The sequence below is a fragment of the Mastomys coucha genome, unplaced genomic scaffold, assembly GCF_008632895.1.
Source record: "Mastomys coucha isolate ucsf_1 unplaced genomic scaffold, UCSF_Mcou_1 pScaffold12, whole genome shotgun sequence".
NCBI classification, from domain to species: Eukaryota; Metazoa; Chordata; class Mammalia; order Rodentia; family Muridae; genus Mastomys; species Mastomys coucha.
This window is the reverse complement of record NW_022196894.1, coordinates 46610986-46635665: the sequence shown is the minus strand read 5'-3', so window position 1 is coordinate 46635665 and position 24680 is coordinate 46610986. Positions and strand designations below refer to the sequence as shown.

At 34.2% G+C, this 24680-nt stretch overlaps 1 protein-coding gene across 3 annotated transcripts in view; it reads left to right on the top strand.

The window, feature by feature from the left end:
• Dzip3 (DAZ interacting zinc finger protein 3) overlaps positions 1–24680 on the top strand; it is a 67289-nt gene that overhangs the window by 18271 nt on the left and 24338 nt on the right. For 2 of the 3 annotated variants that reach the window (XM_031364028.1, XM_031364029.1), the window contains exons 5-17: positions 278–394; positions 2165–2245; positions 3628–3752; positions 6973–7087; positions 10208–10327; positions 11658–11759; positions 12930–13022; positions 13713–13765; positions 15292–15368; positions 16940–17557; positions 19067–19099; positions 20539–20708; positions 21413–21460. In XM_031364028.1, the coding sequence (XP_031219888.1) occupies positions 278–394; positions 2165–2245; positions 3628–3752; positions 6973–7087; positions 10208–10327; positions 11658–11759; positions 12930–13022; positions 13713–13765; positions 15292–15368; positions 16940–17557; positions 19067–19099; positions 20539–20708; positions 21413–21460 (1752 nt within the window). The remainder of the gene's footprint in view (positions 1–277; positions 395–2164; positions 2246–3627; positions 3753–6972; positions 7088–10207; positions 10328–11657; positions 11760–12929; positions 13023–13712; positions 13766–15291; positions 15369–16939; positions 17558–19066; positions 19100–20538; positions 20709–21412; positions 21461–24680) is intronic. The other variant, XM_031364030.1, reaches the window with a different exon arrangement.

Below are 24680 nucleotides of genomic sequence, written 5' to 3'. Positions count from 1 at the left end.
ATTTTATGTGTGCTAGAAAATGGGAGGAATTAGAAGAAAGTAGGATCCATACTTTTCTAAAGTGTGTGTATATGTGTTGTGTTAAGGAAATACTACTGAGGAGATTAATTAGATTCCTTAGCAACAAGCTTAATAAACAAATATGTAAATAATGTATATTACTAAGGTAATTAAAAAAATCTTTGTCTTTAACAGGGTTTATACATTTTTCTTTTTGTATTATGTGTTTAGGAATGCTAATTTAAAAACAAATCATCATTTCAATTATTCTTCACAGAGGGAAGTTACAACTAATAGCCAGACTGGGGAAGCAATTGTTCCTGCTTTAACATTACACTTTTTGATAACACAACTGGAAACCGCACTTAGAAACATTCAAGCTTCTAATTATACTGTGAGTGTTTTGCATTGAGTGTTTGAAATCATGGGTTTGTGTAACATTTTCTTTATTGAGAGAAGAGCAGCATGTGCCACTTGAACTAGTGGGACTGGACATTCCAGTTTACAAACAGTCATAAACTTCAGAAAATCATTTAGACACAGAAAAACAGCTACGTAAAGATTCCAAAAATGTTGAATGGAGAATAAAATGATGGTCATCAAGTAGAGTAGGAGGGAAGACCTGAGAGATGTTGGTCAAATAATACAAAATTTCAGTTAGATGGGAGGAAGAATGTTCAAGAGAGCTATTAAACCTTATTATGATACTAGTTAATAGCAATGTATTATATTTTTAAGATTGAAAGTAGACTAAATTTTTACCACAAAAATGCTATGTATGTAAGGCCCTTCATGTATAAATGATTTTGACTTAGTCATTCTGCAATATATATGTAACTCAAATATTGTTGTATATTATAAATACATATACATTTGTCAGTTAAAAGAAAGAAAAAAAATTTTTTTTTTTTTTTTTTTTTTTTTCAGACAGGGTTTCTCTGTGTAGCCCTGGCTGTCCTGGAACTCACTCTGTAGACCAGCCTGGCCTCCAATTCAGAAATCCGCCTCCTGCCTCCCAAGTACTGGAATTAAAGGCGCGCCCCACCACTGCCCGGACCCCAAAGAAAAATTCTTAATCTCCCTTCTTTCCCATACTTACTAGCTTCTTCTGTTATGCTACTAGTGCTTCTGTGTCTGCAGGCCACTCTCTTTTTATCTATCCACTACCTCCATTTCTTATAGTCCTTCTGCTCTGCTCACGAAGATCCTTGAGTCTTAGGAGAAGGGGATGTCAAATAGATGTCCTTTTAGGGCTGAACATTCCTTAGTCTCTTGTTCTTAGCACTTTGGCCAATTGTAGATTTTCATGCTAATTACTGTCTACTGCAAATAGAAGTTTTCCTGATGAAGGTTGAGAAATTCATTAATTTATTATTATAATGATAAGTCATTAGGAGTCAGTTTAAGACTATGTCCATTTAGGAGCATAAAAGTTTGTGGGCCTGTGACTGGCCACAAGTTCTTAGCCTGGTAATAGTGAAGGGTTTTGTCTTGTGAAACAGGACTTTAATATAATTGGAAAGTTGTTGGTTGCTCACGAGATGTTCGTGCCACCATTGTACCATTGGATATGTCTTGCCAGGCCAGACATTATTGTAGCTCATGAACTTCACAGCTAGGAAGCATTGATGATTACTTTTCTCCTCCAGTAGTGTGCATAACACCTCCTAGCACTGTGAAAGCTAGCCAGTGGGGATGAAGGTTCTAGGTCAATACCATGCTCTGTGACTTAAGTATATGGTGTCTTCAGTAATACTGTAACGTTCTGAAAAATAACCAGTAGCAATGCCAGTAGCCTGTAATTCTTGAGTGTCTACAGGAGCTCATTTGTCAGCAACATGGAAAGAGGTAACCCATTCTTGACACTCGGCTTTCATTTGTTACCCGATAGGAGTTTTTGGTAACCAGCATGTTATGTAATTAAAGAGGAAAAGTTTATTTTATGACTTTAAATGTGCTTTTATCTTCTTTGATCAAATTTCTTTGCTGATAGTTTTATCAAATAAAAATGACATGCTTCTCTGTGGTTATTAGTAAATGATGTATAATAAAATGAGAATTTGCACCATTTTTAAAAATTATTAAATAATTCAAGGATTTTCAACTAACCTTGTTAAACTGAGTAGTTGCTTGGTGTAAATAACCAGTTGACATATTTTTATAGGCACAACAAATTAATGTTGGTTATTACTTGACATTACTGTTTTTATATGGAGTGGCACTCAGTGAAAGAGCAAAGAAAGAGGTATGTAGTATATATTATTTACCTTATAAATTATTATTATATAGTATTATTATATACCTTATAAATTTTTTTATGTACCTTGGCTTCATTATAGCAATTGGTAATATTGATTAAAAAATAACATTTCTGGAATTGAAGGTTTCCTGTAACTTTTCTATCTTACTTCTATGAATAATTATGTTGAAGATTTATGTTGTTAAAAATCAAGACTAAATAATATTAACTTATACTTAAACTTTCTTTTCTTTTTTCTTTTTTTTCTCTGTTCAAGGCCCAGTGTTTACTTAGCAGTCTGAATATATAAAGGGAGGGGACCCATCCCCCTCAATGCCAGGATCTCTTTGCCTCATCAGCATCTTGTTGATTGTCAGGAACTCATCAGGCAGACAGGCTCAGTAATTCCTAAACTTTCTTTTCTAAGACTATTTTTATCTTTTAAATGCTTATTTGTGCACTTAATAATGTATAATTATCTATTTTAGATGAAGCTTAATCTTTTTTTTCTAATCTTACTCTAGTGAAATACAAATTTTACCTCAATATTTTTTGTTTGTTAGTTTTTTGGCTTTTCGAGACAGGGTTTTTCTGAATAATCTTGGTTTTCCTGGAACTCTCTCTGTAGACCAGTCTGGCCTTGAATTCAGAGATCTGTCTGCCTCTGCCTCCCTAGTGCTGGGATTAAAGACATGTATCAACACCACTGGGCTCAGTTTTTTATTTTGTCAAATTAAAATGAAACCAGGTGAATAGAATCTGGAAATTAACTAAAAAATTTCCCATTTTAATTTTCATTGTCTTATTTAAATTGTTGTAGCCTTGATACTTTTTCACTTTCTTTTTTACTAGTACACACACATCCACACATACACACATACACATATGTATGCGTGCAAACACACACACAAATGTGAAGCATATTAGAATTATTTCTAATCTTAAGTTACAAGTCTATATTGTGTTTTATCCCTAAGAAGAAACTACACCTATGGTCCAGGAGTCACCTATTTTTCTCTTTGAAAAGCTAGAAAGATTATGCAGTGATTAGATGTTTTTAAATATATGATAACTATATTCTTATAGTTGTCAGACATTTTTGTCTTTGGTTGACAATTTTTTGTCATTTTCTATCCAAAAATTATTACACTTTCTGTTGAAATGGTTAAAAATCTAGAGTTAAAGATTTTGTGTTTTTGAATGATATTAAATACTTAGTACCTCATCTTTTCCTTAGAGATGTTAAGATTATGGATATTAATACATGACCATATAACTGGATCATCATTCTTTTCTTAATGTGCCCTAAGTTTTCTAGTTTGGGAATAAATATTTTAAAGAAAAAAAAAACTAGTTTTCACACAGCCAAATCCATTTTCGCACTACAGGACTGCATAGAAGCTGAAAATAAATTTCTGGTGATGAAGATGGTGATCCAAGAAAGTGAGATGTGTGAAAACTTTATGTGTTTAGTTTATTTTGGACGTGGTTTACTTCGATGTGCTCAGAAGAGGTAAGCATTTTACTTACAGGTATGTCTTCACTTACACCTTTCAGTACTGTACAGTGGGAACCAGCTTTGCACAGAATATAATTGATCATAAGATTTGTGGTCTTGTAGTGTTCCCTTCTTCTTTCTAGTTTCTGGTACTTACTTAATCATGCCCTTGGAACTTAACAGGCCATGGCAATGTGAGGCGCCCAGCATTGACATTAGTAATGTAGGCCTTAGAACCTGACAGACCGGGATTCAAATACATTTTTCTGTCACTTACCATAAGAAACAGTTTTCCTAAGCCTGATTTTCTAATATCTAAAATGGAACAGAAATTAGTATCTGTATCACAAAAATATACATAATATATTTACAGAACGAGTAATAGTGCCTAGTGCACAAAACATTAATACAGTACATGATAAATGATGACTGTAGTTACTGACATTCTCATCTCTGAGGGTTTTAAGCATAAGTGGTCTGAACTGGAAGAGAGTTGGACTTGGTTGCACATACCTGTAGTTCCAGCAGAACAGAGGCAGAGGTAGTGGGATCATGAGTTCAAGGTCAGCCTCAATCATAAAGTTAGACTTTTTCCTAAGAACCAAAAGACAACAAATGAAAACAAGCAAGCTGAAAGGTCTAAGTAGTGTCTACGAGAATCCTGAATGTTACATATATTAGGAAGGTAAACTTATATAGAATAACCTATGTCGTCTTTGTTCAATTCCTCTGTGAATTTTTGTAGCTTTTGTAGCATCAATCATTTGTTATATTTATCTTAAGCATCTATCATAGTCTAAGGATTATTATGCTGGATCCCAGGAATATAATGATTTGCAAAGCAAGACAGTTGTCCTCAGAACTAAAAGTATTGTGAAGGATGTAGATTTTAATATAATTATTGAAGATAATCACTTAATGAAAAATAAAACATGTGGAAGAGCTATTGAGGAAAGTACAGTGAATAATCCACAAAAGTCTGAGGATATAATTGTTGGCTGGGATATAAAAGACTACTGTGAAGGGGATTACTGCTGGAGGAACCACTGCATGCCTAAAATTACCATATAGACCCTAGTTCTTATTCTATTTAGGGTCTAGTTCCTATCCTCTAGTATGACTCTTTTGTACTAGGGAATCAGTGACTTCCCACTTCCTGTTCACTGGGTCTGGTTAGAATGACATGATCAGTGTACCAGGGTCAGTATGATACTTTGTGGAATGTAAAGATCAAAATGGGAAGATGGTTCTCTGACAGTGTCAGATACATAACATAGCCCAAATTAAGCTTATCCAAGTCATTGATGCCCTTTGTAAATTTTTTGACATGAGCTCTTTCTTTTTTAACATTGATTTATTATTTATAGCATTCTGCCTGCTTGTATGTCTGCAGGCCTGAAGAGGGCGCAAGATCTCATTAAGATAGTTGTGAGCCACCATGTGGTTGCTGGGAAGTGAACTCAAGACCCCTGGAAGAGTGGCCAGTGCTCTTAACTTCTGAGCCAACTCTCCAGCCCCCCTTTTTGTTTCTTACAACATTCATCAGTGTCTCTTCCAGGAACATTGCCTACTGATTGCTATGTCCTGCACAACTCCCAAGAACAGACCTGCCTGGGGCAGCAAGGGAATAAAAAAGACAAACACATGGACATAAACTGGGATCAGGTGGTCTGGGCTTTTACTTAGAGAAACCACAGTTCCCTGGAAGTTTAGCACATTATATAGAGTTGAGCAGACAGGCAGGGTTATTACATTAAGATAATCAGTGACAGGGTTTATAGCATACAGCTGAATCAAGGGAAAGGTTTACCTAATGTAAGTAGGGGCAGTCTCTGGAGGGGAGCAATCTTTAGGCTATAAACATCCAGAGGGTTTGTTGTATATTTTCTGTACACAATTGTCAAGCTTCACACTTGGTCCTCTAAGGAAGGCTTTGCCATCCTTCTGAACCTGTGGCTATGGGATCTTTGACAGGACTGTGACCAGATTCACTCAGGAATTCACTCACTCAGGGCTTTATGCACTCCCTATAAGTGATAGTTTCCATGTTTTTACATAGCAGCCAGGCTTTGTACCTCTTCTTATTGACCATAATTATGTCAAATTTTTGGAAGCATGTTGACTTCAAGTGTCCCCGTGAGAATAGTGAATGTTGACGTCTCTGTGAGTTGTCCTATATCACTATCCATTTCCTCATCTAGCCTTATATTTGCCCCTTTATTTCACAGCTTTAGGATTTTCTCCCACGTTTCTTCTTTCGTGTCAGTCATAGTGTGCATTTTCTAGGTGAATATGGTTTTCTTTTTCTTCCCAAATTTAGACTTTGTTTTCTGTCTTGAGCCATTATGCCTGACCCTAGATGTCCTGGGCCCAAGGGCAGTAAGTGGAGAGAGAGAACGATCTGAAGAAGATGGTCATCTTCTTTTGGAATGTAAATCTCTGATGATAATTTTTCATGGTCTCTGAGAGAGGCCATTGTCCTCTAGCAAGGAAGAAAAAAAATCCTTGCTTGTCAAATTGCCATTTCTAGCACATTCATAGACATAGCCTCATTTCAGATCTCTGTCTACTTATCAGAACCCCAATTTTAGCAAGTAGTCCCATTGAGGCTGGGCCTGAGGTTCCATTACAGCTGTTTTACTTTTTAATCACAAAATTCTGGCCTCATGTTTGGCATAATATGCTGTTAGAGTGCTTTAAATTTATCATAGCTTTTATTACTACTACTGAGTACTACAACTCAGGGCTGTCCTGAGTTGATAATAGCCTGCCAAGGCGTGCATTTGTCCTCATTTGCAGTTTGTCCTATCTTATAATTAAATTTGGCCCTTATTTTCAGCACAGATTGAATATAGAAGATGAGAATCAATTTAAATGCTGCCTTAGAGGCCTTCTGGCTTTCAAAGTGCATGCTAAATTAATAATTGGCTGACCTATACCTGTCATTCTCTTTCTTCAAGGCCTCCAAGACAGTTAACAAAAGCCAACCAACTCTACAACCCCTTTAATTACCATGGCCCCCATACTGTTCAAGCTTGAGCTACTACATAACCTAGTGCCTCCCCTTCTACCTGTATTTCATCCCAGTCTACCACAGGTGAGAGTCCTCGTATTTGTATTTCTACAGCATGCCAGAGGTTATCACCATCTTCCTTGGGTTTCTTGTTTCCTCGTTGATGAGCTATATAGTACCAAATTCTAGTTCAAACTAACCTTACTTTAAACTTCCTTGCAGGTATAATGGAGCACTACTAGAATTTTACAAAAGCTTACAAGAAATAGGAGATACAGATGATAATTGGTTTGAAGTAGATCCTACAGATGATGAAGATTTACCTACAACATTCAAAGTAAGAATTTAAGAATAGTTTGCCACCCGTGACTAATGAGAATCATCTTTAACAAGTAACCTTAAAATCAAGTGTCTAATTATATTCTAAAGAAAGTACATTCCTTTATTGGCAGTTAGCTATTTGTGTAAGAAAACCTTATTTTCATTACCTGGTGCAGAGTGTGAGTACAGTCAGAAAAATAGAGGAAGCATGGTCACCATTTTAAAGTCCTAAGAAGACTTAGCTGAACTAGCTGAATGCTTGCCTTTTTAAAGCCCACATGTAATAGTGAACTTGTTTTTAAATTATATTTGGCATTATTTTATTTTTAACTTAATTTACAAAATACTAAATACTTTGCTTAGAATACTTACCCTTTTATTTAAAAAGAAAATGTATTCCTTTTTATTCCACTGGAAAAACCATTCTTGTCTTGCCTTTCTATACACATGTGCACATACATGCTAATAATTCCCTGTATATTTATTAAAATTGGTATAATAGCTCATATATTTATGTCTAAATTTGAAATGTATATTTAATGCTTAGTAGCTAGGTCATCCTACACTGAGTTTTGCTTTGTGTCTGCTAGTATCTTGTTGTAATATACTTAGTCATTTATTATTGTATACATAGTTCAACCTAAACTTGTCAGTTTTCCATTCTAATATAAAATGATCTTTGTATATTTCTCATATCATCTTATTAGAATAACAACACTACATGGTAAATTCAAGAAGCCAGCACTCATAGACTTACAAAGTTGTTATGTATTTCTATACTTCCTCTTGGACAAGTGTACATTCATTATAAAATATGAGAGCTTTCATTTCTCCAGTCCTTCTGAGTATTGTTACTTTTCAGGCAGTTTTTGTTCAAAGCCATGCGTTCCATTGTTTAAAGTGAAAATAGCTACATGTTTATGTTGGTCGATATTCCAAGAGCAATTCTTTTCCCAAACTTTACTTTAAACCTTTCTGAATAATTACAGTTTAGCTGATTTTAAAGCTAATAACATCCCTGAAAACAAAGAGGCATATTGCATAGAAGTTCAGAATCAGCTAGCTATCAATTGTCAGAACTGAAAGGACAAATTTTATAAATGTCCAATCACAATGGAAAAGCCTTTCTGAGCAATCAGTGGACTCTGCTGATGGCTTTGTACCACTGTCAACATCAGTAGAACTTTTAGCTGACTTATTAAATAATAATTTTGTTTATTTTTATAATTTTAAATTTTGTTCCTGTCTAAGCCATTCTCAATTTTTTTAAATTTTTACTGTTTTTCTCCTTTCAATATTTCCCTTATATATGAACTTTTCAGTAAAGTTTTATTTTATGCAGACTTTTTTATAGAAGCAATTTATTGAAAAATTTAAAGATATAAAAGTTCACTTTTTGCTTCATTGTCTGTAACTGTAGTTCCTGGTCTCTAGATAACCCTCCCCAGCCCCACACCTGCTTGCCTACACAAAACTGTCCTAGTATTTGCATTTGTGTGTGTGTTTGTATGTTGCCACTTCAGTACAACAGGTGCGGGACCAGAGAGCTCCTTTATGTGTATAGAACATCTCCTTAAAACTCACACTTCCACTTGTGCACACATGCACACACTTCTCCCATCTTGCCTGGTGTTTATTAAATTGGCCTCACTCTTTTTTTTTCTAACTTTTGTCTTTCTTGTGTAAAAGTTTATATATCAGAACTGAAGTTTTCCCTACTCTAGGTTTTCTTCCTTTTTTGGTTGGTATAACTTTTTGAGGTCTTTCAGTCCTCAAATGTGTTTTGTGAACCTTATTTATATATTGTCTACAAATAGAATTGTACGTTGAAATTAATTTTTCTTTATTAGAAATTTCTACTGGATCCAGGAGAAATGGCTCAGTAGTTGAGAGCACTGGCTTTTATCCTAGAAGACGCACATCCAATTCCCAGAACCAACACAGCTGCTCAGAACTGTCTGTATCTCCAGTCCCAGGGGATCCAGTCTCCACTTTTGTCCTCCATGGACACTACTAACACATGGTGTACAGACAGACATACGTATCAGCCTGATACCTATACACTTTAATAATTTTTTACTGTTATTTTCTATCCTTTAATCTCCTTTAAAAGAAATCTGATATTCTAATTTTTAACCCTTTACATCTAACCTATTTTACTTTTTCCATTTTCTAAGAGTTTTTCAAGATAAATTCTCAGTTTTTAATTTCTTGGGTGCTTATTGCCTATACTCTCTACTTATTGGACTATTTCACTAATATTACTGCTTTTATAATGGTTTTTGTTATAGTCTTTTGTTACTGTATTATCATCTGTCATATTTTGATAAATTTATCTTTATATATATTACTGCTGCTCATTAAATAACCTATAAAAGTTACTTATATAAGGTATATTAAATATGCTCTTAGGATATTAGTAATAATACCACTTGATAACTTCCAAGATTGTCTCTATAAAAAGCATTAAGACTGTTAATCTAACTCAGATAAGATAATGTTCTTTGCTTATATTTAGTTAGTTTGAAATGAGAAATTGTATTCCAGGAAGTATTTGACATTGTAGAAATATTTCTGTATGATACTTCTGCCTACTATGTCATTGTCGTATTACACCACTCTAATGGTTCCATTGTCAGCATATCTTACTTAGCTCCATTTTTGATTGAGATAGGTAGACAGACAGACAGACACGAATAAATAAGTTCTTGATTGGAATATATTGTGGGTTAAAATAATTAAAAGAAATATAGCTTCAAATATACGTGTGCCTACTTTCTCCCTGTAAGAAATTCATTCTTCTCAATTTAGGGCTTTTCTATTTATAAAGTTTGAAAAAGGTAAAATACATCATGTAGCTATTTATACACACACACACACACACACACACACATACACACACACACACATTTTTGTAAAATTACAGAAAAGGAGGTGGAAAGGTTGTAAGAGCCAGAAGCCCAGAACTCTTGCTGCTACATAGTGTCTCCTAGACTTAAAAGGGAAAATCCACCCTTGCAATTTTAACAGGTATATAATGGGATCTGTATATATCTGACTTAAGGTAAATTTTGGATGCGTTACTGACTTAATTTATTATAGCTATTTTACAAGAATGTGCATTTTTAAATTCTAGGATAGTCTCCATAATTTTATCAAAACAACTGAAAGTAATATAATGAAAGAAACCATTTGCAGTTACCTTGATTGTGAGCGTTCTTGTGAAGCTGACATTTTAAAGAACACCAACTATAAGGTAACATAATTATTAGTTGATATTGACAACCAATTAACCTTTTTAAATTTTATGAAGGTAAACAGTTAAAATTGTCTTATCATTATATCAAAATACTACATAGCGTATAGCATGTGACTTTGTGGCAGAGCTCTACTGAGGTAAGTGTGGGTTCCTGGATTTTGTCCCAGTCCTAGGGAAAAAAAAACAACAGTGTTTAATTATAATGGTAATATAGTTAAGAAGTAGATTGTCTCTGAAAAACATCGATTCACAATCAATACTAATTATAATCTACGAGTCAGTAGAATAGGTTGGTTTTATAATATTCATCTGCCTCTGATTATTTGCCCTTTACTCATACAGTAAAATGATCTCTTCTCTATATTTGACCAGTTGTGGATTTCTGAAATCATATCTGCTACAAAGAAAAGCTTCTATGGTGAGGACTGAGAACTACACTGTCTGTGGGAATGAGGATAAAAATTTAAGACTGCAATTAGATATTACATTGGTCATAGAGTTAGCAAATGGCAATGGTTGGTTCTCCTTTGGGTAAAATTACAGAAAAGGAGGTGGAAAGGTTGTAAGAGCCAGAAGCCCAGAACTCTTGCTGCTACATAGTGTCTCCTAGACTTAAAAGGGAAAATCCCCCCTTGCAATTTTAACATATGGTTGCCTAAACACAACTGGCATATTGAACAGCAGTTGATCTGCCAGTGCAAATGGAAAACTTCACATAGTCCCACTCTAAGATGAAGAGCTACTTGTAGTTTAATGCCTGCTGCAAAAGGAAGGATCATTTTCTTTCAAGAAGGAGTTCCAGCACAGATTGTCCAGTCCTAAGATAGTTAGCCCAGGCACAAGCATAGACTTGCAGCACTGATGGAACCAATAGTTTGTGTATACAGGTGTGCATATATGTACAAATGCATATGTGTGTACAGTAATTAGTAAAAAATAAATTTGGGAAAGAGAAGAGGGCCAAGACTGATGTGCATGTAGTGCTTATGTATGAACACCTCTAAAACTAAGATTATAATTTCCACTTTATAAAGAGAAATGGTACAAATTGAGAATAGTGACATACATACTTAGAAGTGGACAATTCTCAGGACTCATGATCACTCTCCTTGTGAGTCTTTGGAAAAAGGTAGAGGTAGGAATGTGAGCAGTTTTGATCTCATGATCTTATTTTTCTAACTTTAGTAATTCTGCAATATCAGAAGTTTATTTGGTTTCTATGGGCTTTGCTAGGAAATTTTGAATGTTGTGTTAAAAAGAATACTATATAACAAATAAGAAAGGGTATTTTTTTTTTACCTGAAGTATATTTCTTCTCCCCACCCAGGGATTTTTTCAGCTCATGTGCAGTAAAAGTTGCTGTATTTACTTCCATAAAATTTGTTGGAAAAAGTTCAAGAACTTAAAGTATCCAGGAGAAAGTGATCAGGTATTGCACTGTCTCCCTCCATAAAGCTGTCACTCCACAGTACATCTCTGCCTTCTTCCTTGTTGTTTCTGTGGTCTTCTCCTTTAGTCTCCTCCTTTTACTCTCAGTTCTCTGGTGATTAACTTCTTGTCAGCCTCGGTTTAAGCATAAGTTTTATTTTAAAGATGGAAAATGAGAAAATTTAGTGTTCAGATACGGAATTATTTCTATTTAGTTATGATAGTCATTATAAATTGAATGCTTACCACTAACATTAAAGTGAGATTCAGAGCCCTATTTATTAATTATTCATCTTAATGGTGATATTTGCTTTATAACTTCAAGTTCTACAAGTTTTATAGTTTGAAAACAAGGAGAAACACTTAGCAGTTATGGTACAATAAAAAGAACATTGGGTATGGGGGGTGGCAGATTTGGGATCAAGTCTAGCTTGAGCCACTTACTAGTTTTATTACATTAGACTGAAAAATTACTATGATTAATATTTCTAAGCTCTAAATGATAGTAAAGTATACATATTTCATAGGGTTTGTGTATGTTGAAAAGAACAGACAAGACAACTGGCATGTCATATTCTAAAAGTAAAACATAAGGCATCCTTTTTAAGTGATCGATAAATACTTATTGGATTATGTGGTTCATGGAGCAATTGATATTTTTCAGTATTCAACAGAAAAGTATAGGAAATAGAAGTAAGTTAACCAGAGGAAATCACAAGATCAGAACCAGAGAGCTCCCTGTTTTTATTCTTCCCCTTTCTCTCAAATCCTTAACTAGCTTATAGAAATTCATTATTTTCTGTGCTCAGCCAGTACATGTTGCTTTAAGTTTCTTTCAACAGTTACCGTGTACACGTTAGGTTATAACAGCTCTTTAAAGAGTTTGAAGTCTACATAATTAAAGTGTTATAACATAAATACACATTGATAATAAAATGATCTGATCAGCCTGTCGATAAAAATTTGTTATAATACACACACACACACACACACACACACACACACACACACACACACACACACTGATAATAAGTGCTCTGAGCAGCCAGTCTATAACTGCTGTTCCCATCTTTCAGTTTGTCATATGACGTCATCTGCTTCATTCTTTCAGTGGCTCAAATTTGTATGGTACTGATTTTCTATATTTCTTGTTTTCTATGAACAATTTTAGAGTTTTAGTGGGCAAAAATGTTTGAAAGAAGGATGTCCAGGTGACATGGTCAGGATGCTACAGTGTGATGTGCCTGGAATTGTTAAAATTTTGGTGAGTTTTTTTCTTGCCTGCATTCTATGTAGAAAATCTAAGAAATACAAACAGATAAATATACCATCAGGGAACTACAGTTGTGTAATGTATTATAGACCAAGAATGATAAAGTATGATAATTTAACTGCTTTTTTTTGCCATTTTAAATTAAAATAAAGTTAGCCATTTTGAACCTTTTTTTTTTTCTCTTCTGGTGGACCTAGAAGTTAAATCAAGGGTGTTGTGCCCTCCTGCTGAGCTGTATCTCCAGACCCAGAATCTATGCCTGTTTAACGTTCCATACCTTATATAAATAAATATGTTAAATAAAACATTTAGTTTTAAATTTAGTTTTTCATTTTAGTTTTAAGTAATAGAATATCTTGAAGTTTTAGTTTAAGTTAAATTAAATAAAATTAAGACTAAACGAATCCTATTTCTGTTATTTACTATACTGTTTATTGACTTATGCTTTTATATTTTAATGTTGGCATTCAAGTCATATGATTGATGTAAAATTGGCTGCCTTTAACTATTATAGTTTGTTATTTGAATGGTATTTTATGTTGCTTAGATGTTAATTGCGTCATTTGTTTTATACTCTATGTGGTTTTATTCTAATTATCTTTTTGTAAATATGGAAGCTAAGGACATAAAGAATTTTGAAAACTGAACTATTTTAGGGCTTTTTTTCTCCATCACTTGCAGTTTGAAGTGGTGAGAAAGGATGAATATATAACCATTGAAAACTTAGGAGCAAGGTAAGCTTGAAATAAAGCATTCTGTTAACTTTCTTTCTCTGAGCATGTATGTGTTGTTCACACATACTGAACATGTGTGAGTTGCTGCTTTTGTGTTCTCTCAATGTAAGAGTATTCGGTATGAGAAAGTACTGCAGTGAGTTCTCATTTGCTCCTCCAGCCTTTCTACTGTGGATATTTACATTTTAAAGCAAAAAAGAAAACCCTAACTATAAAACTAATCATCTCCTGAATACAAACATTTTCTCTAAAATAAGTTTATTGTTACAATATAAAAACTTCATTTTTCAAAGCTATGTAGGCCTCAAAGCTTGTCTTTAATTTAAAATATTTCTGTTTTCTAGGTAAGAAAAGCATGTTGCTGAATAATACTGATGTATTTTAGGCAAGGCATCTATAGAGGCTCATAGTATTGCTATTACAATTAGAAGCTGTAATATAAAAAATTCTTCTAACCCATTTCTTTTCCTTTTCTTATATGAGCATGCATGTGCGTGTGCGCACATACACATACACACACTCCATATTAAATTTATTTTTTGATGTAGGTGACAGATACAGATCTAGGTTCATTCTGGTAGGTGTCCAATTTTCCTTTTTTATTGTTGTTTTTAAGATTTACTTTTGTTTTTATTTTTAAATTATATGTATATGTTATTGTCTGTGTAGGTGTTTACATGTCTGAGTGCATTTGTCCAGATCCAACAGGTGTTGGAACCCCTAGAGCTGGAGATAGATGTGTTTGTGAACCTGGTTTTTCTTTAGCATGTTTTTGAACATTTGCCATTAATCCAGTGATTTACAATTCTGACCAGCAATTTTGGATAGTTTCTTTTAATCAGTTTTTACTAATAATTCATATTGCTTGAGCTTTAAATATTTGTACATAATGACACTTAGAATAAGATCTCTGATCAACAAACAGTAACTAGCTTGATATTTACTTCTCAGTATTAATGTTTGGGTTTTTTTGTTTTTGTCTTTTGTTTTGGTTTGTTTTGGTTTTTGTGGTGCAAAGTTCATTCAAAGCAAAGATACAGAGTTTTCACTCACTGGCAACATTTACCTATTAAATGTTTGTGCTTCTTCCCTCCATTCATTCAATGAATATTAATATTATTGTAAGAGCTTATTCATTAATTTTTAAACATCTCTAGAAATTGAGTAAGATGAACTACCTTTAACTTTTTTTTAATTTTTGTGGTCATGAAAGAATAAGAAAGGTTTCTTGTTTGTTATATTTTGTCTTTACAATGCTTATTCTTTTATTTTCCTTTTTTCAACTACCACATAGTTTTTGCCTCATAAAATTCTTTGTGAATTCGTCAGGACTCTGTGCTTCTGAATTACAGTGACAATTTCAACTGTAGAGTTGTCATTGCTTGTAATTTTTATTTTTAGTCTAATTGTCTTTTCTTTTACTTTCAGATTATTTCTAGGTTAACAGAATCCACAATGTTGCTTATTCTAAAATTTTGGACTAACTGTGGTACTATTTCAGTATAACATTTTTTTTTCTCTTGCAGTTACAAGAATTTTATGTCTCTGGAATTAACTGACACTGATATTAGACCAAAATTCAATTTAAAACCAAACATAAAAGGTATTACTTTATTTTTATGTCTCCTACTGAAAATATTATTAACTATTTTTTCTACTGTCTCTGTAATATATCACTCTGTTAACAGTTGTGCAGTTATTTATGCTTACCATTCACAAGTTTCAGGATTATATCTCCAAGCAATGTTTGCTGCATACTAGAACTCATAGGAAAAAAAATCAGCATAAGTATGAGAGCCATCAGTATGGCTCTCATATTATTTTAGCACTGAAGAGACATGCTAACTGTGGAACAAGCTTGTGAGCATACAGTAGGATTTACCTCAGGAGACTTTTCATCCAGCCCTCCTCCTCTGTTACATTCTCTCTTAAGAGAGCAAATGTGTGAACAATCTAAAATGCAAGGAATGAACATTTTGGAGCTTGGAGCCGAGCAGTCTAAATGCACATGCCAGCTCTTTAGGAGTGTCCAAGGAAGTAGCTTGTTCAGCATTTGGAGACCATATAGGCCGCTGGCTTTTTGGAAGACAAATTTGGTCAGCCCTTTTTACTATGGAGACTGGATAACCCTAATGCTAGCCTGCTCTGTATTTGAAAGTTTAGAGAAGCCCTTATGAGACATTTACTATAAAGTTGTGTTTTCATAGTATATATTAATTTTATTAAGCAAAGGTATTAATTTAAAAGTCTCTTAAAGTGAGAAACCATGAAGGATAATATAATAAAGTTATTTTTTTATAATAAACATATTATTTACTACTCATTCAACAACTAAATCCTATCATAGACTGAGTTCCCACTAATTTCAGCCCAATTTCCTGTTGAAGTAATGTGAAACTGGAAAATACTAAGTTCCTTAGTCTGCTCCCTCATTCCATTTCATTGAAATACCAGTGTAATTATTCAATTTATTAGATAAATGCTTCTTAAATTCTATTATCTGATGATTAAAAAAACAAACATAAACAAAACTGCAGATGTCCATTCAATGGGTAGGTTTGCAGTGGTACTCAAACTGCTGCAGGACTCAAAGCCTCAGGTAGGTGCCAATATTTCTGGTCTGTGGACTGTGCTTTGAGTAAGCACAGCTCCTTAGATAACTCCATAGGCTAGTATATATCTGAACCTTCTAATATGATAGACTGTAGTGAGATGTACTTTAACATGAAATAACTTTTAAAGATTAGCTGTTGCTCACTCAGCAATACTCAGTGAGTGCTACACTGTGCGTACACCACTTTCCACACACAAAATTCTCTATGGACTGAGTTTGTGGAAAATATAAATAAAATTATTTATGTAAATTATAATTAAACCTAAAAACATTACTATTCCTGACTAATTCACTTAAATAAAATCACTGATGGTCGAAAGCCTTCTGGGTTAGGAGAATCAGGAGTTCCTTCTGCTTAGGATCATGCTCTTTTTGTCTAGAGTTTTTGTTAGCTAGACAGAGAACAGCATACTTATTGAACACTGACTATAGTCAAATCCTTCTGTATTTCATTCCTTGAAACAGTTCCTGTCCTATAGGAACTTAGGGTGCAATGTGAGAGACTACATAGAAAAAGAACATTAATGTGGATTTTTTGACTTCTCCAAATTCATTTTCAGATGAAGTGCCTATCTTCAAACTTGATTATAATTATTTCTATCATCTGCTTCATATAATTATTATTTCTGGTACTGACATGGTCCGGCAAATATTTGATGAGGCTATGCCACCCACTCTTTTGAAAAAAGAGCTGCTTATACACAAGAATGTGCTGGAACCCTACTACAATCATCTTTGGACCAATCACCCTTTGGGTGGATCATGGCATCTGCTTTATCCCCCAAACAAGGAGCTACCACAGTCCAAACAGTTTGACTTATGCCTCTTATTAGCACTCATTAAACATCTGAATGTATTCCCTGCACCTAGAAAAGGCTGGGATATGGAACCACCATCTTCTGATCTTTCTAAGTCTGCAGACATTCTGAGGCTCTGCAAGTACAGAGATATCCTTCTCAGTGAGATTCTGATGAATGGTCTCACTGAGTTACAGTTCAATTCAATTTGGAAAAAAGTTTCTGATATTCTTCTGCGCCTTGGGATGAAACAAGACGATATTGACAAAGTCAAGGAGAATCCCATTGAGAATATCTCCCTTGATTATCATCAGCTGTCCATTTATCTAGGCATACCAGTACCAGAAATCATCCAGAGGATGTTATCCTGCTATCAACAAGGTACTAAATAATTACATTAGCCAGCAAACCATTTTTGAGTGTCTGTTCTGTGTTTAGGGATTCTTTGTTTTCCTATTGAGGGTTTTAGAGTCTTTTTTCACTATGAGAAGACAGTAAATTTTATGATGTTAGATATTAGAAAGGAAACCTTGAGGTATAATTTGGAAACCTTAAACAATACATTTACCCAAATGTTTTATATATATATAATGCATGTGTATATGTATGTGTATGTGTGTGTATATATATGTATATATATTCACACACATATTTATATGTATGCATATATATTTATATAGAGATAGATAGATACAGATATATACATACATGCATACATTTAGGGAAAGGGCTCTGAGCACTAATTTAAGTCCAGACCATTTTAAGCAGTTTTCACTTAAAGAGCTTATGTTCAAATACCTTTAATAGTGTCATGGTACATTTTTTATCTTTTAATCATTAAAATTTCAGTTTTCATTTACAGGTCCAACAACATCCATTATCGCCACTATGTCTATGTAAAGAGTTTTCTTTTCAGGCTTTACTATTTAATCTGTAGGGTTTAATACAGCCTGTTACATATTGCAGATGCTCAGTAGACTGACAGACAAGGACAGGGAATGGAGTTGTAATTATGGTAATCTGTATGGCTTGAAAGACTCAAACCTTTAGTGGAAACTTGCTGTCCATTTCATGAACACTCCTTCATAGTCTTAGAATATTTCTTCATAGTCTTAGACTAATAGTAAATAAGAATTGTGGCTCAGTTTAAAGTTGTTAATGAAGTGATTATAGTGTACAACCTCAGCTGATACATCTACAGCACAACTCCTGCACCTGAAGCTCAGGGAACATTCCAGAAGAGGGGACAGAAAGATTATAAGCACCATAGGAGCAGGAAAACTGCTGGGAGATTGTGTTTTATAGAAATGGCAAAGAAGTGTCACCTAATCCAGAACTGAAGAAGTCCATCCTCAATAGACATGCTGACGTGGAAGAGAGAAATCTCGTGGAACCCCACCTGTAGATTAAAAGAACTGTATATACCTAACAAACGGCTGAGAGTGAGAGAAATAGTATCCTCAGAAATAAGTTCCCTAGTGGGTTATGAAGTGGTCAGCTCTGAAATCTTACACAAGTACCACTAAATAGGTTGAGCAGGCGTTGTTTATATGAATACATGTGTGACCATAACTAAAGAAAAAGATTATTTCAAAAATGAGGGGGGAGTTTGGGACAGGAGGGAACACAGGAAATGGGAAATGATGGAACTGTTTTACTCTAAAAAAATAAAGTGTGTGTTGGTGCTCCATAGTTTATAGCTAGTGTACGATAGACTAGATTATACCTTGTCTAAACTGCAATAGTGAGGAGTGCTGATTCTTCTCTAGATAGTTATGGAATAGACTAATGCTCTATAAAGGGTTTCTGCTTTTCTTAATTCTTATCACATATTTGATCATTGTGCTTGCAATTACATTTCTAATTATTTTTTTTTTCTTTTTGCCATAGGAATTACCCTACAGTCAATAACAGGCAGTCAGCGTAAGTTTATTTAAACTCAAAATGCATATGGGCCTTTTCACTCAGAATCCCTAAGGCATAAATATGTTGTTGACACGTATTTAGATAACTATATCATAAGGTATACATTAATGAAAAGCTTAGAAAATCACATGATCAGCTTACTGTTGGGCAGCTGAACCTAGCATATGCATTCCTCTGATTTGACTTTAGTGGTTATCCAAGGATGGTGTTCCAGACTTCAGCAGGATTTCAGCAGGCACAACTGCAGTCTATTTGTTCTGCCTGCTTATCTATGCTGTGTTTTGTAGCTTTATTGTATTCATAACCCATTTTCTATAGCTCTGTATTCAGGGGACTCTGGTGAACTGCTGTTTTTCCTGTCCTCTTTTTTTTCTTTAAACCTGTTTTGGTATTTGTTTTTGTTGTTGTTCTTATGAACAGTGTTGCTCAAAATAAGTTCAAGCAACATTCCTGTGTTAGTCTTCCAAGTATCTATTTATCTGTGACTGCAACACGTTGACTCCCTGCCTGGTTTAGTAATTTCTTTGTGGAAGCTCCAAAGAATAGTTTGGGGGTGCTGATCAGACTGCTTACTGAATAAGAGCACCTGCTGTTCTTGCAGAGGCCCCTATTTCAGTCTCTATTTCCCATATCAGGCTAGCTCTGAGAGAATCCATATTCTCTTGCTGCCTCCATGGGCACACAAACATGAACACAAGCATCTACACATACAAATCATAAACCAACAAATACAAATTAAAAATATAATGCATAGTATAAGATTATTTTTTTGAAAACAGTACCATGGGTTTGCTTGAGGTTAAATGTTAGGTCGTCTCTGTGGAAACTTTAAGGCTGAGTCTCTGTGACAATGAAAAAGAGCAAAGATTCAAAGAAAATCATATAATATGGTGCAGCTACTAATTTTATGAAAAAGGAAAGGCAAAATGGTCTAGATTTTTCTTTGCTTTATGTTTCATATTTTTATTTTATAAAATAATATTAGTTGTACTTCTAATAAGGTCAACAGCAGAATTTAAATACCTTAGTATTTAGATTGTTCTTACATTCTAAAGTACCTAAATTATCTATATTATCTATATTAATATCAATAAGGTATTATTTCATTTTGGTTTATACAAATTAGTTCAAGGCTCATTGGTGCCTGTGATATGTGGGTAAGTAGGAATTGTAATTTTCATGTGGCAATGGGAAGTATTTGTGTATTCTTGCCATTAAGTGCAAGTTTAGAAATCTGGGGACAACTTGCTGGAGTTGGTTCCCTCCCTCTACCGTGTGGATTTTGGGAATCAGGCTCAGGTCATTAGGCCTGAAGACAAAAGTTGTTACCCAGAGCACTATCGTGCCAGCCTCCATATATTTTTATAATTATAATAAAAGACTAAATTTTTCAAAACTTTGCCACTAAATTATGAATTTTTCTCTTTGTTACTTAGGTATAGAAGTAGAAGAGTTACAGAATGACGAAGAAGACTTGAGTCCACCTGTAATGGAATATAATATAGATGTGAAATCAAACACTGAAATACAGTTAGCAGAGATAAATAAAGATGTAGCCTCGATACCTAGTGAATCTTCAACGGAATCTGTTAAAGATCTTCAGGAGGTATAAGGTTTAACTATGAAGAACTTATTCTGTACTTTCTGGCGTTGCATGCACTACACTCAAGCATTGGAGGCAGTATTGTTCCCATAGAGTCTACATGGAAGTGACTCCGCAGAACTTCTCCTCGTTGCCATAGCTTCTCCTTCAGGAATTATTTTGCCAAAAGTCAAGCACTGTGTTAGCTTTTGGAATATATTGTTTTAGTTCCAATCATTGGAAGTATATTTGGGAAGGAAAGAATGGAGAAGATGTAGGACAAGTAGAAGAGAGAGAAAAACTAAGAATAATGAAATATTTCAATTAATCTAACACAGAAGTAAAGTTTAATAAATAATGACGAAATCTGAGTGCTAAGCAAATAACTGGCTACCACAGATACTAATATACTCAGGCTGAAACTTTTAAGTTATGGGTATAAATATATTGTTGCTCTTTAAAAAGTACGTTTCTCATTTGTTTAATTTTGTTTTGATTTGTATGTGTTCTTTTTTATGTTCTTTTTCAAAGGTAGAAGATTGATGTTACATTAAATATAATACTTTTTCCATAAAAATGTGGAAAAATACAATTTAGAAAAATACATACAAATCTAGAAAAATAAATATTAGTAGAAAAAGATATTAATACTTAGACTAAACATTGCATAAAATCCATTGTATGGTTTGAATAGCATATTAAATAAATGCTTTATTTTTATCTTCTAGGTCAAAAGTAAAACAAAGAAAAAGAAAAGAACTAAGAGTAATAAAAAGGTAAGACCCTGCATTTGCTTTTTAATGGAGTATGTTGCTCATATTTATTCAGTATAAACGGGTGATTAAAAATAATTGTAGGTTTTCTAATTTGGAGTATGCTCAAATCTTTGATACTTCTGTATCAAAACTGACTATAGTTTCTCTATTATCTTCTGATTTTCTGCTGGTCACTGGGACATATATAAACATTTTAATAACTAATACAATGAATGAAGATTAACTTATAAAATAGTAAGATTAAGAATAAGATAATCTATGTTTTAGTCTGCTAAGTAAAATATCAATGGCATTGTCATAATATAACATTTCTCAATAGTTTTGAAAGTTAAATAAAATTATGAGTATTTTTATTATTACTTCCTATTTAGTAAGGTGGTAGAACAGCATTCATTAGTGATGTGTATTTTATAAGAAAATCCTAAATCTCAAGCTTATACCCCATAAGCTAGCATGTATATAATGAATGTTTCTTTAATTCTCTTGTTTTTGTAGTTGAGTTTTGTTAAAGACATTAAGAGACTTTTTGAAAATGATGACTTTATTAAGATGACATTTAGACTCTAGAAAACAAATTTGTTATATTTAATGTTTATTAAGTTTTAAATAATTTATAAATTCTAAAACCCAAGAAGTTCCTATTATAGATATTTTATGTTTGTGTACTTACTGTTCTTCTAAGTGCAAATAGTCCTTGGTAGTCAGCAAGCCCTGAATAGCCATCAGACTAATTTTCTTTTCTATTTTTTTTTTTTTACTTTTGCATTATGATGAGAAAAGTTACATGATTTCAATTTATCTGAATTTGTTAACATTTAAGAACATATTTTAATTAAATAGAATTAAATCATATTCTTGTTTCCCTTTTGTACCCCAACTCCTCCTAGAGACCCCCTTCAATACCTATAATATCTTTTTTGTCATATTCCTTAAAATTTATAAAATATCATAACAATATCAAGAATTCTCATGTAGGGGCTGGAGAGATGGCTCAGTGGTTAAGAACACTGAATGTTCTTCCAAAGATCCTGAGTTCAAATCCTAGCAACCACATGATGGCTCACAACTATCTGTAATGAGATCTGATGCCCTCTTCTGGAGTGTCTAAAGACAGCTACAGTATACTTATGTATAATAAAGAAAGAAAGGAAGGAAGGAAGAATTCTCATGTAAATGGTTAATACGTGGAAGTTTGCTGTGTCGTGCAAGGTGTATCTGCCTTTCTTTGTTGTATTGTTTTTATAACATGTGGACATCGCAGTATCACAGTAGCCCTAAACATGCCTGTCAAGACTATCTGGAAGAAAAACATCAAATATTGCATGCCAAATACAATTACTTTGGTTTAGTAATTATTATTAAGACTCTAATATATCTTCATTATGGATAACTCCATTGGTGATTAATTAGTTTCTTATATCTCCCACCCAGAGTTAGAGTAAGCAAAAGACAGAAAGGTTTTTTCTTTTATCTTTTTTCTTTGTTTATGAAGAAGCCATAGGAAAAATGAAACTTGACAGGAAATGAATCCAGCCATTTAAATTTGATGACCACTGTACAGGAGAGAAATTTCAGAGATTCATATTAAGGGGCTGAGGTGCATTGACAAAAAGTTTGCATGAGAAGAGCTAAGAGGACTTTGCAAAATGATCAACGGTACTAGATATATTCATTATGAACAGTCTTTTTTCTTTTTGATTTGTCTACCTCTTTTTTTTTATTAGATATTTTCTTTATTTGCATGTCATATGATATCTCCTTTCCCAGTTTCCCCTCTAAAACAAAAAGAAAAAATAGAAAAAAAAAAGAAAAAATAGAAAAAAGAAAAGGAAAAAAAAACCCTGTTCCCTCCCGCTTCCCCTGCTCACCAATCCACCCTCTCCCACTTCCTGGCCCTGGCATTCTCCCACTCTGGGGCATAGAACCTTCACAGGACCAAGGGTCTCTCCTCCCATTTATGACCAATTAGGCCATCCTCTGCTATGCATATGCTGTTGGAGCCATTAGTCCTACCATGTGTATGTACTCTTTGGTTGGTGGTTTAGTCCCTGAGAGCTCTGAAGGTACTAGATAGTTCATATTGTTGTTTGTCCTAAGGGGCTGCATACCCTTGAGCTCCTTGGGTCCTTTCTCTAGCTCCTTTATTGGGGACCCTGTGCTCAGTCCAAAGGATGGCTGTGAGCCTCTACTTCTGTATTAGTTGGGCACTGTCAGAGTCTCTCAGGAGACAGCTATATCAGGTTTCTGTCAGCCACCACTTGCTGACATTCACAATAGTGTCTGGATTTCATGATTGAATATGGGAAGGATTCCCAGGTGGAGCAGTCTCTGGATTGTCCTTCCTTCAGTCTTTGCTTCATAGTTTGTCTCTGCAACTCCTTCCATGGGTATTTTGTGCCCCCTTTTAAGAAGGAACAAAGTATCCACACTTTGATGTTCCTTCTTCTTGAGTTTCTTGTGGTTTGTGGATTGTACTTTGTGTATTCCGATCTTCTGGGTTAATATCCACTTATCAGAGAATGCATACCATGTGTGTTCTTTTGTGATTGGATTACCTCACTCAGGATGATATTCTCCAGATCCATCCATTTCCCTAAGAATTTCATAAATTCATTGTTTTTAATAGCTGAGTAGTACTCCATTGTGTAGATGTACCACATTTTCTGTATCCATTCTTCTATTGAGGTACATCTGGGTTGTTTCTAGTTTCTGGCTATTATGAATAAGGCTGCTATGAACATAGTAGATCATATGTCCTTATTACATATTGGAGCATCTTCTGGGTATATGCCTAGGAGTGGTATAGCTGGGTTCTCTGGTAGTACTATGTCCAGTTTCCTGAGGAATGAACAAACTGATTTCCATAGTGGTTGTACCAGCTTGTAATCCCACCAGCAATGAAGGAGTGTTCCTCTTTCTCTACAACCTTGCCAGCATCTGCTGTCACCTGAGGTTTTTTGTTTGTTTGTTTGTTTGGTTGGTTTTTTTGGTTTTTCGAGACAGGATTTCTCTGTATAGCCCTGGCTGACATGGAACTCACTTTGTAGACTAGGCTGCTCAAACTCAGAAATCCACCTGCCTCTGCCTCCCAAGTGCTGGGATTAAAAGTGTGCGCCACCACTGCCCAGCAATCACCTGAATTTTTTATCTTTGCCATTCTGACTGGTGTGAGGTAGAATCTCAGGGTTGTTTTGATTTACATTTCTCTGATGACTAAGGA